Source organism: Triturus cristatus, chromosome 8, assembly GCF_964204655.1.
Source record: "Triturus cristatus chromosome 8, aTriCri1.1, whole genome shotgun sequence".
Taxonomy (NCBI): Eukaryota; Metazoa; Chordata; class Amphibia; order Caudata; family Salamandridae; genus Triturus; species Triturus cristatus.
In genome coordinates, this window is record NC_140591.1 from 105,748,869 (window position 1) to 105,770,554 (window position 21,686).

A 21,686-nucleotide genomic window follows, 5' to 3' on the forward strand; every position below is an offset into this window, starting at 1 on the left:
GGTCTTCTCTGGGCTTGTCCTACCTTGCCTTTAATTTGCAAGGTCCTACAGAAGATTCAGGCTTACATTGCAGAGGTCCTTTTGGTGATGCCAGAATGGTCAAGGAGACTGTGGTTTCCTCTTCTTTTGGCACTGTAAATGCCTCCTCATTGGCAGTTTCCATTTTCCTACCTCCTTTGAGGTCCCCTCTTCTCAGCCCAGCCACCATCTGACGTCTATGTCTGGGGGTTTGACACTCAACAGACTACCTCTTTTGACCCAAGAGTGTTCTGCGGAGGTTGCAGAGAATATACAAATGTCAAGGAAGCCCTCTACATTGAAGTCTTACAATCGCCATTGGAAGAATTTTGATTGTTGGTGTAATGATAGAGGCCTTTGTTCTGGTTCTTGCCAGCCTGTTAAAATGTGGGATTTTCTTAGCAATGGCTTCAGACTAGGTTGATCAGTTTCTATTATCAGAGCTCAGTGGGCAAGTATTTCGGCTTTTAGAAGCTATGAGGTTTCTCCCATTTCCTTTTGGCTTCCTGTTTTCTTTGCCATCTCATTTTTCCTTATCCAGTTCCAACCTGGCACCTTCCCCTTGTTTTACAAGCCTTATTGAGGCCTCCTTTTGAATCTCTTCAATCAGTGTATTTATAATTCCTGTCTGCCCAGGTGCATTTTGTGGTGGCTATATGTTTGGGCTACAGACTGAGAGAGATTGGTGCACTATTGGCCTCCTCTCCTTTCTTGAGGCTATGTGATAGAGTAATTCTCAGTCCAAGGCCCTTGTTCCTTCCTAAAGTACCTTGCACATTTCACTGTAAGGAAGACATGGTTCTTCAAGCTTTTTTTCCTCACCCTTCTTCTGCCGAAGAAAGGTTTTTTCACACTCTTGATGTTTTAAGGACTACTACTATCTATTTGGCTAGAACAAAGTCATTTAGGATGGTGGATTCACTTTTTGTGACTTATGGGCTGTCAGGTAGCGGTCTTCGTCCCTCCTCCTCCTCCACTCTTTCATGGTGGATTAAGCTTGCCATGGTAAAGCATATGCGGTATCTGGATGGGCCCTCCTTCTTCTGTTCCACAAGGGGAATGGCTTCCTCATGGGCAGTGTTTAGCGGCATCTCCCTTAAAGACATTTGATGTGCGGCAATGTGGGTTTCTCCACATACATTTCTGACACATCTGGTTAGGGGGGGCCTCATTGCAGGGATTTGAGTCTCATGTTTTATCAGCTGTACACGATCAATCATCATACATTTTTTTTTTATTTAATAGAGGTGCATGGGTGTTGCATTCAGCTACACTTGTCGAGTGGTATTTCTTTCGGTAAATCACCTCTCACTTGGGTATAGGCTCATGTGTAAACACTGGGACAGGAAGACAGGCAAGTAGGTAATGACCCGGTTACTTACTGGTAATCTTCATCACTCTGAATCTAGGTCTTTCTGTCACAGTCCTGAGCCCTTCCCAAACATTTTCCTTTCTTTTTTCCTGTTCTTTATTCAACTTATGTGTTTTTGTTTTTCTCTTTTTTTCTGTCCTTCTTCCATTCCTCTTTTCTCCTATTTCCATTTTCTTATACTCTTTGCATATGTATTTATTTCCATGTTTTCTCTCCTATCTTTCAGTCTCTTCCTCTCTTCTTTCTTAAACACATTTCCTTCATTTGCCCTGCTTTTTGTTGGCCTTTTCAATTGTTATTATCTTTTCCCCACTCTTTCTCTCTGTTTATTTTTTAACCTCAGCACCCCACATTTCAACCCTCTCAGTAGTCAGATTTCAGGTTACTCATGGTTTTTCTACAGATCTTATATAGTCTTATGAAAGGGGCCACAAATATTAGCTAAATGATTTAAGTTGACAAAACGATATAGGCCCAGAGAAAACCATTACCCCCGCTACAGCTGCTAAAGCGGGTGGTTCAGTGTGCCCGTGCACAAACGTTTCGGCTTTGTTTCACCCTCAGCAGACCTCAGAGCTCGCCTCCAGACACAACCAGCTGCCCTTCAAAGTATGTCATCCAGACTCTTGACACCCCATTTGGTCTTAATATACCATTTTAAATGCCCATCATTCACCTTCAGATATTTGATTCTAAACACACGATAAATGTCCTTGCTGCTCCTCAGTGACCGCAGATAGCAGGTTGCCCGTGTTGAACACCACTCGCCACCCCTGGCTATCCTCTAGTAATATAACATGTATTACGCAGGAAAGATCGATTAAAAGTGTCCCTATACCACCACTGAAAACACTGTACCCAACAATGCTCTATGAAGAAAGAACAATTTTGTAATATACATGTTTATGGGCGCCACAATTTTATTACTGTGTACCGCATTGGTTAACAGTTTTAGCAAAAATGATAGCCAAATATTGGAAGTGGTAGCTGGCAATTTAATCCTAGAATTTCCTAGGAAAAGGAGGTAACATATAGAATTTATCTTTGTGTAACTCATTTCTAATCCTCAAAGAATAAGGGCAGATAAGGGATACATTTGGTGTCCTGGATTATGAAGGATTATTAATCTATAGTACAACACTGACACCATGAAGCCACTAAAGGGGACCAAAAATATAATATAACTTTATCAAAATAAATATTTAATATTATTTCATAACTGTTAAGGTTGAAAATTAAGCACAAAATATAATTGCTTATTTTCTCACAAAAATAATTGACGTGATATTTTTTCCAAAGTTAGGGTAATCAAGTGTTAGAGAACAGGTTTTAAAAGTTTAGAAAAAGAAGTGAGATATCCTGAGTCTTGACTTTCACAAAAGTGTATTTTTTTCACAATCCTGGTGAAGAAATGATAACACCAAATAATGTCACACTGTCGTTTTCTTTCCCTTTGGCCACTGCAGACATAATTGCATCTACACAGGTTACTTTTATAGTATTATTGTTGACATTAACCTCAGTAATGTGTCTCTGTCATTAGAACAAGATCATATTTTAATCTGTGTTGATAACCTTGGCATTTTTTCGTTAGAACTCCATGTCTAGGTTTCTTGACATTCAACGAGCCACCTTTATATTTTTTATTGATTCCACTCATTATACAAAAGTAGATAAATAATTTACTCAAAGGAACTCTCATCTATATGTTCATATTAAGGCTCGCCTTCCTGTAAACATCAAGAGAAGCCCATGCTATGTACTTCAGATATAGGAAGGGAATTGTTTACATGCTTGGAGCAGCAGTGACATACAAGGGAAATGATTTCTTTATACAATCTAAAAACAAGAAATGAGAAATCTTTATTGCTTTCCTATTTTTCAATATAAATTAGTACACGGATTTCAGTAGATAGAATTAGGTTACAATGGAAGCAGAAGTCACCTTTGTTGAGACACAGCAGTGGCTGAGTGCTCAGACAGGTACTGCGAAGAATAACACACAACATTGGACAGATCCTGGTACACTGCCAGCCCACAGCCTATCAGGCCCCCTCTGCAGGTTCAGTGGCAGGCAGATCTCTGGTGGGTAGGTGTTGTCTCTTGGTGGTGTGCAGGGATGGCGAGTACTATCAGACGTCTCGTTGGATGCCAAGCTTTCCTATTGGTGTCTGAGAGAGCGGTCGAGTAATCGAGGGATTTACACTCAGGTAAAGTGAGAAACAAAGTAATAACACTCAATATAAGTCATTCTCCAGTCAAAGCTATATCATAAAACGCAAATAGGTCTTTATTGATAATGGAAAGATGTGAAACTGCAGGGCTTTTGTTATGCCACTGATCTTAGCTTTTTTCTAAAGTGGAGGAGGTTATTTTGATGGAAAAATAAGGAATTTGTTACAATGCGCTTGAATGGACTTCTTTACCTGGTGCATCTCCACATGCTTTGCTGATCAACGATAAAAATCTAAATATTTTTACATGACAATAGACCCGATTCGGGCCTCTGTTGAAGTCAATGGAAGAAATATATCCTCCTGATTATTTAAAAAAAAAATCTCCCACTTTCCCCTTCTAAAATATTGACATGTATGAAGAAGGGTTTTATATTTCCTGTGAGGGAACAAAAACACACTGTATTCTGTGCTCCTACGATGATGCAAATACACATTCTCTGTATTATTTAATTGGAGCTAAACCCTTCCTAAAATTTCAAGACCGGACGAAACTGTTGTACCTTACTCTCCTTGGACAACCACCTCTGTTTTAGAGATGTTTCACTAGAGCCAATCTCATTTCATCCAGAACAGATAGTAAAAGTCAAAAACTGGGAAGTGACCTACTGGTGGCAAAACAGATTCATTTTGTCAGCATAGAAGTGACACTCAACACCAATACTAATAGAGTTGAAGAGAAGCTCCAGCAAACAATTTAAAGCCCTGTAGATAATGGAGAAGTATAGGGATCCCACAGGATGCAATACTACAGTTGGATATAAAAGAAATACTGACCTGAGGAAGACTCCTTTTGATATATTATGTACTACGAGAGCGCATGGCGAAACACATATATTTAAAGATTCATCATACCCTAAAATGTGGAGGGTGACAGCTTTCTATGACCTGCATTCAGCTCCTAAGGAGTGTGTGACTTCACCTTCCTCACTCCCTAACCAGATGCTGAAGTGTGACAGCACTGTTAAAAGATACTCACCTGACACTCCACTGCAGGAGCGCCCCCACACTCCATCACTGCCTCTGAGCAGCAACCAACAGACCTCAGTTGGCTAACCCTTGCATGGAAAGCTTGGTAATATTTCAGACTATTCATAATACATACATGGGTATCGCGCTAAAAATGAGGCTGGTACAAATGTCCATATTCCCACTGAGAGAGGGAGTAGGTTTGTCAACTTGTTATTTTTTCTGGTGGCGGGCTCCATCGTGGAAGCATTGAGAGCAAGCTGAGAAACAAGATTTTGCATAGGAAGAGACAACTCTGGTTCCTCCACAGGTTGGTCCTCCGCCAGTGATGGTATCTTCAGCAACTGCCTGGTATCCTTGTATTCTACCCAGGGGGCGTGCTTCAGGCAATGATCAATCAATCAATCAGGGAATTTTAAGCGCGCTACTCACCCGTGAGGGTCTTAAGGCGCTGAGGAGGGGATGGGGGGGTCCGCAGATCTGTTTAGCCAAAGAGCCAGGGCTTGAGCTTCTTCCTGAAGGTGTTCAGGGAGGGGGCGCGTCTGATGTCTGCCAGTAGCTCGTTCCAGGTCTTGGCTGCAATGTGAGAGAAGGATCTTACGCCTGCTCTGGCTCTGTGGATGCGCAGAGTTTCGACCAGTGCGAGATTGGAAGATCGGAGGTTTCTTTTGGGTACGTAGAAGTTGATTCTGTCGTTGAGGTATTTGGGTCTGTTGTTGTGTAAGCATTTGTAGGCGTGAGTGAGGATTTTGAAAGTGACTCTTTTCTCCATGGGGAGCCAGTGGACACTTCGTAGGTGTTGGCTGATGTGTTCGTGTTGGGGGAAGTCGAGGACGAGTCTGGCGGCGGTGTTCTGTATTGTCTGGAGTTTGCGGAGTACGGACTTGTTGATGTCGGCGTAGAGTGCGTTTCCATAGTCCAGTCTGGTGGTGATGAGTGCGTGGGTGATTGTTGTTCCAGCGCGAAAAGGAGGCAAATTTACGTATCCTCCCTGCATCACAGACCCGTCATCACTCTTACTCATTCACACACGCATTCATTGGTGGGGTCCATAACACCAACACACATACGTTTTCTCTCACGAGTCTGCACACAGGAGGAATCGATGTATCCCGCTGGACATGTGGGGAGGTACCTTATTACCTATAGTGAAGAAAAATTATATTACAGAATATACATATTTACATCACCACCTATAGGATCCTAACATTAACATCAAGGCACTCCACCACTTGGTCGACGGACCAATTAGTTGGACTGGTTGATGGTGATTTAGAACACATTAAAGCTTCAGAATCCCCCATCCCCTTAGCCGACTCATTCCCCCGCTGCCGGGCATTGGGTTCCCCCAGTCCTCGCTTTGCTCTCTTCCCCCTCTTCACACTTCTGTGTATAGTTGGGATCCCCCCTCTTGGGGAGCACGTGCTGCTATTTTTGATTGTGGGTTGTCTTGTGGGTGTGGTTTTAATTTTTGTTGTTTTAATTTAAAATGAAACCGCATAATGGGGCCTGGATGATGTGGTTTTTCGACATTGTTATCTATTGAGAAATGCTCCTCCTGTAATACCACGTGTTCCATGTATATATGTCGTGTGTTCCTACTATTGCTAGCGGCCGGCCGGAAGGTTGTGGGCCCATACTTGTATACTTTTAAGACCTGTAATAAACGGTTTAAAAAAAAAAAAAAAGCTTCAGAATCCTCTGGTCACCTAATGGAAAAACCACAAACTCATAATTTCTGTTAATCACATTTTTGTTTATCTAAAATCTTGTTTGCAATTATATAATTAGCATTTCGGTCAATCAAATTTGAATTTTAGTCAACCAACACAAATCGCATGACATTTACATTTACCTATTCTTGCTATCAGGGTCTTTTCTAATTCAATTGGCTCTACATAAATCAAATTCTCTGCTCAATTGTCCCCAATAGAAAGCAAGCCAAGACTCAAAAGTCCGGGAAAGTTCTTTGCTCAGCACGACACAGTCCCAAAGATCTCCAAAGGACCAAAATCGTGCAAGCATGTAGCTCATCCGTCATCGCCTGTGGGGTGAAAGGGGTGCGTGATAACTCCTCCCTATTCTTCTACCCTTTTTATAATAAAATTCTGAGTAACATGAAACATTTATTTGGCAATAATGAATTTTGATTGGTCCATTTGAAGAAAATTTTAACATCATCCGACTTTCCCAGAGACTTTGGTTCTCAGAGAAGTGCTGGGTCACTTCTTCGGTTTATGTCATAATCATGCAACTTTGTTGTTTCCTGGTTGTGGAAGATCATTGTTTCCTGCGTTGATTTTCACTGACTGAAGTTTGGCAGTCCTCCATGTTCCTATCCTTGACCAGGAACACTGTGCTTCTGACATGAGGATGCCTGGAGATCTACGGAGCCATCCGAGTCTGCGCAGTAGACATCGCGCTCACGAGACGGTGGCCACTTCCGAACTCCATTTTGAATGTCATGGCTTGGTAGGCCCGAATGCCAATTTAAGCAAAACAAACACAAAAGAGTAATTAGTGTGCGGAAATGAAGATTCTAATGTTAAACCCTCACTAATCCCCTTATGTATTAGTATTTTCCTAGCTTATAGCGATATTTAAAGCGATAAACTCACCATTCGGTCCTAACAGGAACGCAAACGTCACCAAAGCAACATAAATCATGCAATATAATATCGCCACACATACTACTGTTAATAGGAAAACCACAATTAGTTATTAGAGTTATTCTGCCATGCAAATAGCAATGAGTCCCGCGTGTAATTTGTGTTTACCAAAAATGCAAGTTGTAGGTTAGTATAACACAGCACCCAGTTAATTCAAATTATAATATAAATCGATTACGTAATTAGTATTTTCATGCAAAATAGAGAAGGTATACAAAATGTTGCTTTACCTACTCCATCACTGTGTTCCTTGACTCAGGGGGGGATCCACTTGAAGGTCTTGCGGAGGATGGGGAGGGTGTTGAAGCAGCCGGATCTACATAATATCCGCATTTTAGTACTGGGCTTTGGGACAGGACCTTTAAACCTGTTTGCTAGGTCAGCTGATCAGGTTGTTAATCCAAAAAAGAAACTGAGGTTATCAAAACTAAGAAACAGATACAAACACTTTTGATGCCGCAACTGATGAGACAAAGAACTTGCATCCTAATACAATGCACTTTTTATTCCCTGGGGCAGTTTCCTTAGGCAGTATTTATTGAGGCAATGGCTCTCGACACAGTAGAACGTGGGTGCTAATACTGCCAGCGTCTTCAGCTTCCCCTTCCAAACACTTTCCTCTCATGGAGACCAAAGTCTATAGAGAGGGACACAAACTTTGGGAATCCGCAAGGTCAAAGTTATGATTTCCAAATCCCTGCGTAATATGGACTACAGCACCTTAGCCCTAGGAATCCCTCAGTTCAGTCAACTATAATGATTACTGCTTCCCAGAAGTGACCTGACAGGAGGGTGAATAATGTAAAATAGACCTATAAATCAGGTGGGCAGTCATTCAGTCTAATGCTAACATGATTGTGGCGCGCTATGGTTTGCCCCCCTTACACAACTTCGACAACTATACCGCCTACTCCTCCCTGCTCCCTAAAGATGCTCAGGAAGAAAACAAGTGTATGCTCAGCCTTAGAAAGGAGGTAGGCAAACAGACACTGCTGATTTCTAGGGACCTAACCATGAAAAAAGTAAAGATGATAAACAGCTGACAAATGGCAGACCATGTTGTAGGCTCAGAAAATAGATGTTTTCTGAAGCCCAAGATAGTGTTGTTGACTTTCTGTTGTTTGTTTGGAAAAACCTATTTGAGCCCTCAATGAAATAGATGCTCCTGTAGAAGTGAACACGACTGTTATGCGCACGCCCAAATACACGAGTTTCATTGAAGTAGTACTGGTCAGAGCCAAGTACTCTTGGAAGTAGGCCAAGGCTTCTCAGTTTTTCAGGACACTTTTGCCACATGACATGAACCATGCAGCACTTTCTCTGCTTTACTGTCACAGTCTATAAGAAAACATATCAAGGGTAAGACTGGGAAAGGCACAGACCATATGAAAGGGCAAGATGTCCGTTTGACTCAGGTGATTTCCAGCACTCCATCACATGGGACTACCAGGTAGGTGAGAAGATCTTCCGGCCACTACCATCATTAAATCCAGGTCACCATTGATGCCAGGGTGCTGTTCATGATCAGGAACAGCCATGCTTTCAGTTTTCATCACCACAGACGCCACGGTATCCAAAGAGCTCTTAGAAGGATTGGAAAGACTCCTCAAGAGGGTCTTAATACCCATACACTCCCCAAGAGGTTGCAGAGCTACCACCCCAATGTTTACACTTCCTCTCCATGCAGATGTTGACGGTACTAATCTAGCAGCCTTTCTGTGCAACTACTCTTTTTGTCTCCAGAGTGACAGGATGTTTCTTCAGTTCGTTGCAGGTGAGCAACATTTCAATAGCTGGCACTGTCCATTGGCCTAAACACACTCTAAGAGTATTTGCAGCTATGCATGCCCTAGTAGTGGCATAGTTCATTTGTTGAATATCAATTGATACTTTTTTCTGGACAATTGCAAGGCAAAGGCGGGCTCCAGGAAGGTGGCTGCATTTGATCGGCCCAGCCTCTCACAATTATCTTAGATCTCAGATTCCTCGTAAGCTCCCCAAAGTTTTCCTGATTCTATTAAGATGAATCGGGTTCTTGCAAGCTCTTCTGAATATTGATGTGATGAAAGCCTCCCCACACCAGAAAAAATGTTATCCATCAGAGAGACTTTGATTCCTTGATGACCAGGTGGTTACGGAGACTTCCACGACTATGAGCTTCCTGCTCAAGGGTAGTTCTCCATGCAAAGGGGACACATGTAGTCACCAAATAAATCAATAGCATCAGTTGCTGGACCACCACACCCACTTTTGATGTGCCCAAGCTCAAACCTTGAAATGTCCTCAAGTTTAGGTACAAGCGACTCAGCCAGGATTAAACCTGAGGCCATTGTGGATCCAATACACCCCTCTGCATGAAGTTGTTTGAGTTGAAGGCAGTCTTCTCAGTCGTAAATTCTTTAATTCCAGTAGTCAAGTCCAAGTTGGTGAGGGTGCATGCCAACAACATCGGGCCCTTTCCGGTATCTCAACATAAGGCAACACTCCAGTCACTTGCCACAAATCTACATAAGAGAGGGTAATTTCCTAGGGCATAATCATGGTATAACACATCCCAGGTATGCACAATAAGAAAGTAAACAGCCTGAGCAGATATCTCTTCTTGCTCCACTAGTCCTCAATAAAACCTTCAAGATCAGGAGAAGGCCCTATATAGATGCCATTCCAAAACATCAGAACAAGAAATGCAACAGCTTTGCCATCTGAGTGCGTAGCATATCTTAGACCCCAAGGGATGGTCTTGTGCTGGGCTGCTTGTGAAGAATGCTGAATTACTTTCCCCCGACTGCTCAGTACAATGGTTTTCAAGTACAGCCCTGGGTATTCAGTCATCTTGGTTAACCCACCATGGGTATTCAGTCATCTTGGTTAACCCACCATGAGCTTAGCAGGTCTGGTTCTTGAGCTTGCTACTCTATTCTCAAATGTAGACCATACAACTTACCCGAAGGCCAAATCTTCTAACCATAGAAAGGGAGGATGATTGCCTGAATCCTCATGAGTGGACATTCACTCATCCAGGTAAATATGTTTGTGTTAGTATTTACCTAGCACAGACGTAGATGGCGACCAGAGTATTCCTGTGCAAGAGTTTAGGGACTGATTCAGCAATGTATACATTAAAAAAATGCAATAGTGATGCGTGAGTGTGAAGAAATGTCGTTCTGCTGTGGTCGAAGTCAGGGAGCCTGAGGTGCTAGGGTCATGCTTGATGTTGGATGAGCTGAGAGCTGTCATTCCTCTTGCAAGGTTTCCAGTGGGCAATCTCACCACATGAGGTGAGATAATATTCATAACCCTGGAGGAATAGCTTTAAAGGATTTGTGTCCTTGTTTTTAGGTCAAGACTATTAGACAGTGCATGCTGTGTCTGTTGCAAGGGGTATTGTTACTGATAAAAAAAAAAATATGAAGTACATAGAGGAGCTTGGAGGCCGCTCATTGCTTATCATTGGTTGGATTTCCTTATCACTCTTATTTGCCTGCTTCTTATTCATATGCAAAAGAAACAATTGATGGATGGAATGCTGGACAATGCAAACATTCACCCCCAGTCACAAGGATCTGGGTTTAATCCATCATTCTTTTGCTCACAACACCACCCCAGTTTGGGCCCAGCCATATGTAAATCAGCCTTCACCCTGCTCCTTGTGGGAACAGTCCAGCCCGAACTGCCAAGCCAGGTCCTCCCTTGACCAGAAACAAACATCCTGGGACCGTTTCAGGGCTTCACCCTTCATCAGCCAGGCTAGCTTGAATCCAGTGGTGTAGTGAGCACGGGGCCCATGTCTGGGCATACCCTTCCCACTTAGGGCGACATATGCAAAAGAAACAATTTGTTATGTTTCATATAGGTACCCTAATATAGGCCCGGGTAACATCATACCCTTTCACCTACATTACCTCCCCTACACTACACAGTAACAAGCCTTTTTAGGATTGAACCTTTACCTAGTTCTAGTCCTGGGCGCAGAAGGAGGGTTTCCCCGAACAATCGTGTTCTATGACTTCATCTTTAGACTGACACAGTATGAATGAATATTCTTAAAGGTTCTTGGAAACCAGGCTGGGGCTACACCACCTTCATCCCCATATCTACGTACACGGTTCATCCCATACGTCATCCTCAAACCCAAAAATGGCTAACACAAGAAACAAGGGACAAAGAGACTCTATATACTTTCCTGTATAAATAGAGCACCTCTTGCTAGTATTAGAAAGAGGAAACCGAGACTTCCAGGTCGACACACTGACCAGAGACTCTGAGGCACCTGCATGCAGACGCTCCAGCTGACAGTGGTCTGAACGTCCCTCGCGTGGTGTCCAACTCAAGACCAAGAAGAGCTCCTACATTCTCATACTTCAGGTAATGGGGTTCGACTATATCCTAGAGGGATTCTTGGCTTCACACCTATTCACATGCTAGGTACACTTAGGTACATCTAGATAGGCATTGTAGGAGTATGCACACTTTTATCCTGCATTTTATATTCATGTATTTATTCATGCTTATCGCAAGATGGTAGAACTGTACTATCCTTTTATATTCACTGTACTGCTAATCATATATCTCTGCTACTGTCTAATGGTTGTTGCAGCACATATATTTTACACAAGAAAAACAACTGTTCAATAAATCCTTATTGAAACGCCCGACTGTCTATTCTGTGTATCTCTGAGACAAACTAAGTGAGCACAAGTGACTGAGCGAAAAGAAGTACATTGTTTCCATGATCTTGAGGGATCATGGTTGTCATCTTTTGAGGTTGCCAGAAACTATTCTCTCCCCGATAAGAGGAGACACTAGTGGCACTGTGAGCTAGCTAAGCTAATACAAAACAGGCTAACATTCTTGGTGGGGGTGTTCAGAATCAGTCTGCCACCAAGCCTACAGTTTATGTTATCCAAACGTGCAGATCCTGTATAGGGCATATAGGGACTACATGTCAAATTGATGGATGGAATGCTGGACAATGCAAACATTCACCCCCAGTCACAAGGATCTAGGTTTAATCCATTGTTCTTTTGCTCACCACACCACCCCAGTTTGGACCCAGCCATATGCAAATCAGCCTAGCTTCTTATTCTTGCCACAGCTTGCTAATTTTTGCATGCGAGAAATTCACCACCAAATAGCAGTTATAGAGCAAATGGTTATGATTTTGTTTTTAGGTCTTGGCAAAGGGAATCACCCCTCTCATCAACCAGCTCATGAACTCTATAGACACCTTTTTGCCACTTTTCAGCAACCTGCCAGAAGCAGGCGTGCATGTAGACACTGGTAAACCCTACTATGCAGGCATTTGAGCCTTTAGAAATAAGTCCAAAGAGTTTTTTCCCACCTCCATTAGTCCTAACAAATGCCATCGGACTAATTTGTTGAATCTGTTCTCTGTTGTGAGAAGGCCAACAGTGTGCACCCAGAATTTTGAATTCAGAGAATCGATGGGACACAATATCGGAAAAAAAATACACCAACAGGTAAGTCTAGATTTTCTATACCTAACTCCACATAGTTTTACCTAAGCAGTACATATATCTTCAAGGTATGTGGATGTGGAGTTAGGAATAGTCCATCTATACTTCCCTACATGCTTTTGCCTTTTGATATTTTGCCGCTCGATATTCTGTCCTGGATATCCCGGTACCACACTATTCCCGGGGTCGATATTTAGTAGTATAATCAGAAGGGATTCCCTGCACATTAGAGAGCATTGGATTGAGCTGATGGGCTAGAAGTATGAGCCTCCCCTGAAATGTACCTATATCATACTAAGTGTTACTGCTCAGTATATCTGCATCAGCTGTGATATGAGTTAAATAAAAGGCGACTTCTATAATTGTACCTGTGTATACCTTATTTGGTTTTTTTTACATCTTTATATCAAAACAAGTATTATAAGAAGGGAATGATGGGGAAAGGGGCATATTTCTCTCACCAGCTGACCAAAGTAATCATTGCTGTTGGGGTGGTATTAATCCAACTATGGTCTTATAAGAGGTTGCTACCTTGATGTACACAAATCTGATGTATGTAACTCAAACTATAGTGTGACAATGGTTTTAGAGCACAAAACTATGTACTCTACAAGGTTCTTGACTCTCTTTCTTGTTTTCTTGCAGGCAAAGTCTTAGTGAACAGTGTAATGGGGAGCAGCAGATCGGCAGTGATGGTTGCTGCATACTTGATGATCTTCCACCATATGACTATCCTGGAGGCCCTTATGACCATCCGGAAGAAGCGCGCCATTTACCCCAATGATGGCTTCTTGAAACAGCTTAGAGAAATAAATGACAACCTACTGGAAGAGCGGGAAGAGTTTGAACAGGAGAGTGGAGACGATGACACAGCAAGTCAGAGCTCGGTCCTCGAAGCAAAAGCCCATTCCATAATGGTACAGGAGGAGGATGCTGGGAGTGTTATGGGAGCGAAGGCGCATTCCATCACAGTGCAAGAGGAGGAAACTAGTAGCGTTATGGGAAGTGTTATGAGCTCAATTGCAAAATCTAGTGTAGTGTCCAAGCAGCCTACTCTTATTGACGAGGAGGAAGAGGAAAAACTGTATGAAGCCTGGAGAGTAAAGCAAGGCCTACCCCCACGTGAAGTACCCAAGAAAAGTAATGAAGGTAAAGAAATGGAGCTTCCAGATCAGACCAGTGAGGATGACGATGATATAGGAAAAATTATCTTTGAATGGCAGCGTCGAAATGAAAAATACCAATCGGTCGGGTTTGAAGATGAAGATGGAGACTCCCTCCTGGGAGGAAGAAGGTATTCTCCAAGTGAACTTAGTGACATAGAAAGTGTTAGTAGTTTAGACATTCAGATGTTGAAACAGCATTTAGAAGCCAGTGGTATCAACCGAATGGGTAGGCGCCGTGCTGATTCCGAAACCACAGAGGATAGTACCTGGGACATCTGGAATAAAAGGATTCAGGAAATTGAAAAAGAGGCTATAAAGCAGTCTAACGCCAGAGACTCAAGCGAAGAAGGCCCTACTCAGATTGCAAGGAAGCCACGGGATATAGACGAGGAGAGCCTTTTCTCCGAGACCAGTTCTTTTTACAACTTCTGCAAGAAGAACAAAGACAAGCTCACTGCACTGGAAAGGTGGAAGATAAAAAGGATACAGTATGGCTTACATAAGAAAGATTCACAGCCCACTGAAAACCCAAAAGGGGAAGAAAATGCTGACCAAGGTGAGTCAAAGGAAAAGAATTTGACAGATGCCAATTTGACAGCCTACCAATCTTGGAAGATGAAGCACCAGAAGAAAGTAGGCACAGAGAACAAGGATGAGATTGTAGAGCTTGCCAAGGGGGAGGATTCGGCCTCCGCTAAGAGGAAGCAGAGGCGGGAAGAGATCCTCGAACGCTCCAGGAAGACATTGGAGGAGAGCCAGTCCATGTGTGGCTGGGAAACTGAAAGTGCAATGAGTGGAAGTATCCCACTCAGTGCGTTTTTGCCATCAGTGCACTCAGGAGTTTGTGCTGAAGATTCAGCATCTGTCTTGAGCATGCAAAGTAACAGATCTCGATTATCACAATCTGTGGGGGCCCCAGGTATTCCTCAAGTCCCTATAACACCTCTACCAAATATTACACCTGGGTCTGGTGATGCAATTTCTATGGCTAGCATTCAGAACTGGATAGCCAATGTGGTCAGCGAGACTATCGCTCAGAAGCAGAATGAGATTCTAATGATGTCCCGTGCCCCTTCTGTGGTGAGTAACGGCATGAGATCAAGTGATCATGGTCGAAACCCTGACGATGATAAGATGTCCCTCCTGAGCATGCAAAGCAGTTCATCTTTTGCTGGGTCCATGTCGCGCCAACGGGAGATCAGAAACACTGATACCCAGTCGATGATGTCTTGCGATAGTTCATTAAGTTCCAGCATTAGAGGAAAGATCACTCAGACTAGCAAGCCACTCTACAGCCTGTTTGTGGATGACATAGACCTGAAGGAACTGAACAAGAAAGAGAAAGAGCTAAGAACAGAGCTCAGTGGGAAAATGTCAGAGTATAAAAAAGAGAAAATTGCCACAGACAATAAACGTAGCACTTTGTTTAAAAAGAAAAAAGCCAAAGAAGATGACGATGAAAATGAAGAAGACTCATTCAATACCACAAGTGGAAATTACAGACCTCTTCGCTACCAGGATACCAGCAGAGTCGAAGTAAGCTATCCTTCGGCGGGAGGCTTCTCGAGGGGTGTCCGAGACACGAGCAGAGCTGAAACAAGCTATGCTTCTCCAGGAGGCTTCTCAAGGGATGTCCGAGACACAAGCAGAGCTGAAACAAGTTTTTCTTCTGCAGGAGGCTTCACAAGGGATGTTCGAGACACATACCGTGCTGAAAAAAGCTATACTTCTGCAGGAGGATTCTCAAGGGATCTGCAGTCATCCATAGAGAGCAATGTTGAAAAGTGGCTCAGCGACCAGAAAGCTGAAAGTAGGACAATACATCAAGAGTGCTCAGAGAGTAGCAGCAACCAGTATGCAAGAAGGGCTACTACTAGAGATCCAGACTCTGAATCAGTTAGTGACAGAATCTTCAAGTCTCAAACAGAACAGAGAAACAGCTCATTAACTTGTCAACAAAGTACGCGTGATAGCTATCGAGCCTCATCCATATTCTCCTCAGCTTCAAAGGAGGAGGACAAAGAACTCAGTCGTTATGCACAATCAAAATTCAATGAGTCCACCAGCTCAAAGAATGACAGCCCAGAACCCTTCTTCTCCAAGACGACTCCAGAATCGCGCAGTCGACCTGATTCCCCAGAGTCACCATCGAGTTACACTAGAGCACGACACTTTGAGGCATCAGAAGCTTTGCTCAATGGTGATGCAGCAGAACTTGGAGCAAAGAGAAAATTCAATCAGAGCTTTGAAAAGGATGTAGACAAAGCAAAAGAGGATGGCAGCACAGAAGAAGAAAGAACGCCATTGGGTCGACGGTCACAGCACAGCAGAAAAAACGAGGAAGAAGATATGGATGACGATGACATCATTGCTGCTTGGAGGAATAAGCAAGAGGAAACTAAGGCAAAGCTTCAGAGTCGGCGAAAGAAGGACTAACAGCGTACAGCAGCACAGGCACTCTGACAAAACAAAAAAGGAGAGCAGGACTTCCTGATCTAAGTGACAGTTGTTGTTCCATACTGTTGGCCTACTGCCTTCCTAGAAGCCGCAGACATCCATTCTGTAGCGAACTGGCAAACGATTACTTCCTCAAAATAAGTTTCCTCTTACCTTTATCTCATGTCATGTTCCTCACTCACTTTTGTTTTAGCCAATTGTCAACCAACCACAAATCATTCATCAATTTGAGTAACTTGATCTAATTTCACCCCCTGGTGTTCAATGCCCAGATCATTTTAATGCTCGGGTAAATATGAAATTAACTGATTTGACAATGTGCAGAAACACTTTGCGGGCCATGAAATGTCTCATCTGGCTTTGCCCCTGCTGCCGGCATCTACCTGGCTCTACCTGGCATACACCTGGCTCGCCCCCTGGCTGATCTGCCTCCTATGTTTTGTGACTTCGTGGCAAACCAAGTCTGGCCTCAGTTCTATTGGTTGCGTAGAATACCTTTATGGAAAGAGATTGTACAAGCTAATCTGAAGACTTCTTTTGGCACTTCCACCATGTGCATGCTGGTCAAAAGAGACTGCCCCTTACTGATGACCATGTTTGGTAACATACACTGTATTTGTCGCACAGTGACTATTCGTTATGCTGTAACATCGACTTGAAATGTGCTGTATACTGTCCAGATTAAGAGCACTAGTGCATTATGCACTGAGGTACTGTCTGCATTGGATCTGGGACTGGATTTATTTAATTGCTGAAAACTAGAATACATTATTGAACATTTTGTGTCACAATCATTTTCTGCTGCAGAATGGTTCTATGATGAGTGTATGAATGAATGTAATTAATGTATTCAACAGTCTTACAGAAGACTAGGATGTTGTGTCCTGCCATTGTAGAGCACTTGAGTATGTGGTGCAATGAGTTAGCACGCTATAGGTTTTGTAAGTGACTGTTGTCTGTAAGAAGTAGTAATTACTTATGGTTCGTCTCAGAGAGACTTTTTGTCCACTCAGCCTTCTTCGATGGCTACCTCAGTCTTTCTGTCCACTCAGCCTTATTCAATGGCTGCCTCAGTCTTTTTGTCCACTCAGCCTTCTTCGACGGCTGCCTCAGTCTTTTTGTCTACTCAGCCTTCTTCGATGGCTGACTCTGTCTTTTTGTCTGTTCAGCCTTCTTTGACAGCTGCCTCAGTTGTTTTGTCTACTCATCCTTCTTCGAAGGCTGCCTCAGTCTTTTTGTCTGCTCAGCCTTCTTCGATGGCTGTCTGCCTTTTTGTCTGCTCAGCCTTCTTCGATGGCTGCCTCAGTCGTTTTGTCCACTCAGCTTTATTCGATGGCTGCCTTAGTCTTTTTGTCCACTCAGTCTTCTTCAACGGCTGCCTCAGTCTTTTTGTCCACTCAGCCTTCTTCGATGGCTGCTTCAGTCTTTTTGTCCACTCAGCCTTCTTCGATGGCTGCTTCAGTCTTTTTGTCCACTCAGCCTTCTTCGATGGCTACCTCAGTCTTTCTGTCCACTCAGCCTTATTCAATGGCTGCCCCAGTCTTTTTGTCCACTCAGCCTTCGTCGATGGCTGCCTCAGTCTTTTTGTCCACTCAGCCTTCTTCGAAGGCTGCCTCAGTCTTTTTAGCCTTCTTTGACAGCTGCCTCAGTTGTTTTGTCTACTCATCCTTCTTCGAAGACTGCCTCAGTCTTTTTGTTCACTCAGCTTTTTTCGAGGGCAGCCTCAGACGTTTTGTCTGCTCAGCCTTCTTCTCCGATGGCAGCCTCTTTTTGTCTGTTCAACCTTCTTCGACAGCTGTCTCAGTCTTTTTGTCTGCTCAGCCTTTGCCTCAGTGTTTTTGTCTGCTCAGCCTTCTTCGATGGCTGCCTCAATATTTTTGTCCGCTCAGCCTACTTCAATGGCTAACCCAGTCTTTTTGTCCAATAATCCTTCTTTGAGGGCTCCCTCGGTCCTTTTGTAACATAACATAACATGTGTATTTGTAAAGTGCACGTTCACCCAGAAGGGTATATTGGCTTGAATAACAGATGTTTATTGCTACCCAACTCAATGGTACTCATTTTATCGACCTCGGAAGGATGAAGGCTGAGTGGACCTGCTGGGATTTGAACCTGTAACCCTGAGGTCAAACACAGGCCCCTACAGTGGGTGCATTAGTCCACTGAGCCACCAGACCCAATATAAGAAATATTCTTATTTTGTCTGCTCAGCCTTCTTCGATGGCTGCTTCAGTATTTTTGTCCACTCAGCCCTCTTTGATGTCTGTATGTCTGATCAGCCTTCTTTGAGCACTGCCTAAGTTTTGATTTTGCTGTCTGTTGCCTTGCCACTACCATCAAATTATTATTTTCCCTGATAGATATGGCACTCAAACTTCTAGGTTGCTTTCCATATCCATTTCATCCATTTTAAATTGTTATAGGGATTCTTTTGATACCCTGCTTCCTATGGTAGTCAGTATGTTGTTGATGATGCTATATACTACACGGTATGGGACCAAAATTCAATCAGCCACTTTTCATTCATCAATTAAAATAAATAAATCTAATGCGACCCCCAGCAGAGGCAGTGCCCAAACCCTTTCAATTCTCATATAATTAACTGGTTGTCACATTTTACAATGTGCAAGAATACTGAAGGGCCCAGTTATATGAACTTTCTCATGTGGGTTTGGCCCTGACAGAGGCACCCATCTGGCTCACCTCCTGGCCGACCCATCTCCTGTTTTCATGCCTCCTCTTTTTGCATATATTGTGGGGCCATGTTTTTTGCAGACAGCCTGGCCTTTTTCTCCTGTAGGGTTTATGAATAGTGCAGGGAGCTTTGAGTAAGATTCTGAGCTCTAAAGGGGGCAGTGTAGAGCTTTAAGAGTGGGGTTTGTGTGCTCACTCTTGCAAACTCAAGGTCATCCTGGCTGCTGAATTTCGCATCGCTACAGTCTCTTGGCTTTCTTAAGTAGGTGTCCGTATCCCCAACATTGCCGAGGGTAAGATGCTGTATTACGTGTGAGCTTCGCAGATATCTTTACCATGCATTGTAAGGAGAGAGAGAGAGAGAGAAAGAGAGAGAGAGAGAGAAAGAGAGAGAGAGAGAGCGAGAGAGAGAGAGAGAGAGAGAGAGAGAGAGAGAGAACTATTAAACATGTCCTGTATTTCACAGCCCATGCATTGCTACTAGCAAATGCAGCTTTCCAAAACAAAGTGAAATCAAACACAATAAATTGTTTCTGCATTTTATTTGGCACTGTTAGAGCAACATTAAATACAGTACATTACTTCGCTCACGTTTCTGAAACAAGTGTTCCAGCGCGAGACCGGGGAAAATAAGGGAACAAATATACAACTATCCTCCCTGCGTCGCAGACCCGACGTCACACTAGCTCATACACACACGCATTCATTGGTGGGGCCCATAACACCAACACTCACACGTCTCCAATCACAAGTCTGCACACAGGAGGAATGATGATTTCGCACTGGACAAGTGGGGGGGGGTACCTTATTACCTATAGGGAAGAAAAGTTATTTTACAGAATATACATTAGCATTCACCACCTATAGATTCCTAATCCAAAACATCAAGGCACTCCACCCACTTGGTCGACGGACCAATTAGTTGGATTGGTTGATGGTGATTTAGAACTAGCTAAAACCCATTTTAGACTCAGAATTCTTTACTCTCTTCATCGAAAAACCACAAAACTCGTAATTTCTGTTAATCAAATATTTGTTTATCTAAATATTGTTTGCAATTAATATTAGCATTTACCCCATCAAAAGTTTAGAATTTTTGGTTCAATTAATACAAATCGCATGACATTATATTTACCTATTCTTGCTATCTGGATTTTCTCTAATTCATTTGGCTCTGCATAACCGAACTTAGCCGTTAATTGTCCCAATAAAGCAGGCCAAAGCTCAAAAGTCCAAAAGTTCTTTGCGCAGCACGTTACAGTCCCGAAGATCTCCAAAGGACCAGAAATTGTGGAAGCATCTGTCATCGCCTGTGGGGTCAAAGAGGGTGTGCAGTCATCCAAACCGCCGAAAGCTAGAACCCCTCCCTATTCTACTACTCTTTTTATAATAATTTTCGGGATAACAAGAAACATTTTTAGGCTAAGAAAGACGGTGATTGGCTGGTTGGGGAACGTCCGATTTTTATTCTATGAGGTTCTCATAGATTTTGCTGGTTCATTTCCTCTGTCAGTGTTGCCCTTATGCGACAATGTTGAAGATTTGCTTGTATGTCCCAATTGTTCATTTAGACCAGTTTTTACTGACTGAAGTTTGGCAGTCCACCAAGTTCCTATCCTTGACACGGTGAACTGAGGTCATCAGGAAGTTCACGGAGCCATCCGAGTCTGCGCAGTAGGCATCGGGCCCACGAGACGGTGGCCACTTCTGAACCCCATTTCGGACGCCATTTTTAGGTAGGCCCAAATGCCAACTTAAGCGAAACAAACAGAAAAGAATAATTAATACAAAGAAATGAAGATTCTAATGTTAAACGCTCACTAATCCCTTTATGTATTAGTATTTTCCTAGCATATAGCTACTTTTAAAGCGATAATACTCACCTTTAGGATCCAAACAGGAACGCAAACATCACATAAGCAACATAAATCATGCGATATTCTATTACCACATGTACTACTATTAATATGCGTACATATTTTAGTTATTAGAGTTATTTTGCCATGCAAATAGCAATATCCCACGTGTAATTGGTGTATGCAAATGGTTGGTTTAGTTTAACACTGCAAACCGTTAGTAAATTATAATAAGTAGGTTATATAGTTAGTATTTTCATGCAAAATAGAGGAGGTATACAAAATGTTGTTTTACCTGCTCCATCAATCCCCCCTTTGGTGATTTTTAACATCACCACACTACCTTAACATTTTGTAAATTTTGTAAATAGAAATGAATTCAGTTCTCTCAATATTTTGTTAGTTCACATGATTGTTTCTCCTGGCTCTTCTTCTCTTGCCTTTTTATACATATTCTCTTTCCACTCTTCTAATTCTACCTCTTCAATTTCTCTTTCTTTTCTTTCTTTCTCTCTTTTCTTTACAGTTTCTCTTTTTATGTTATTTCGTATTTTCCTTCTTTTGCTACATAAACATCCTAATCTCAGAATTAATACTAGAATAATCACACGTTATTGGAAATAATATCTTACCAATAAAGGTACTACCTAGTTTTAGTAAAAAGTCTTTAATAGTAGAAAACCCTTTTCCAATCTTTTCACAAATACCTTCAATCTCCAGTGGAACAATCTCCTCTTGCAAATCAGTTATATTCTTTATGTACGTCTTTAAATC

The 21,686-nt window shown here is 42.6% G+C and overlaps 1 protein-coding gene across 1 annotated transcript in view; it reads left to right on the forward strand.

Annotated features, from left to right (window-relative positions):
• The window catches only part of STYXL2 (serine/threonine/tyrosine interacting like 2), a 127,794-nt gene extending 110,651 nt beyond the window's left edge, over positions 1 to 17,143 (forward strand). The window contains exon 6 of the mRNA XM_085621113.1: positions 13,385 to 17,143. Within this exon, the coding sequence (XP_085477239.1) occupies positions 13,385 to 16,341 (2,957 nt within the window). The 3' untranslated portion in view covers positions 16,342 to 17,143. The remainder of the gene's footprint in view (positions 1 to 13,384) is intronic.
• The last annotated feature ends 4,543 nt before the right edge of the window (positions 17,144 to 21,686 follow it).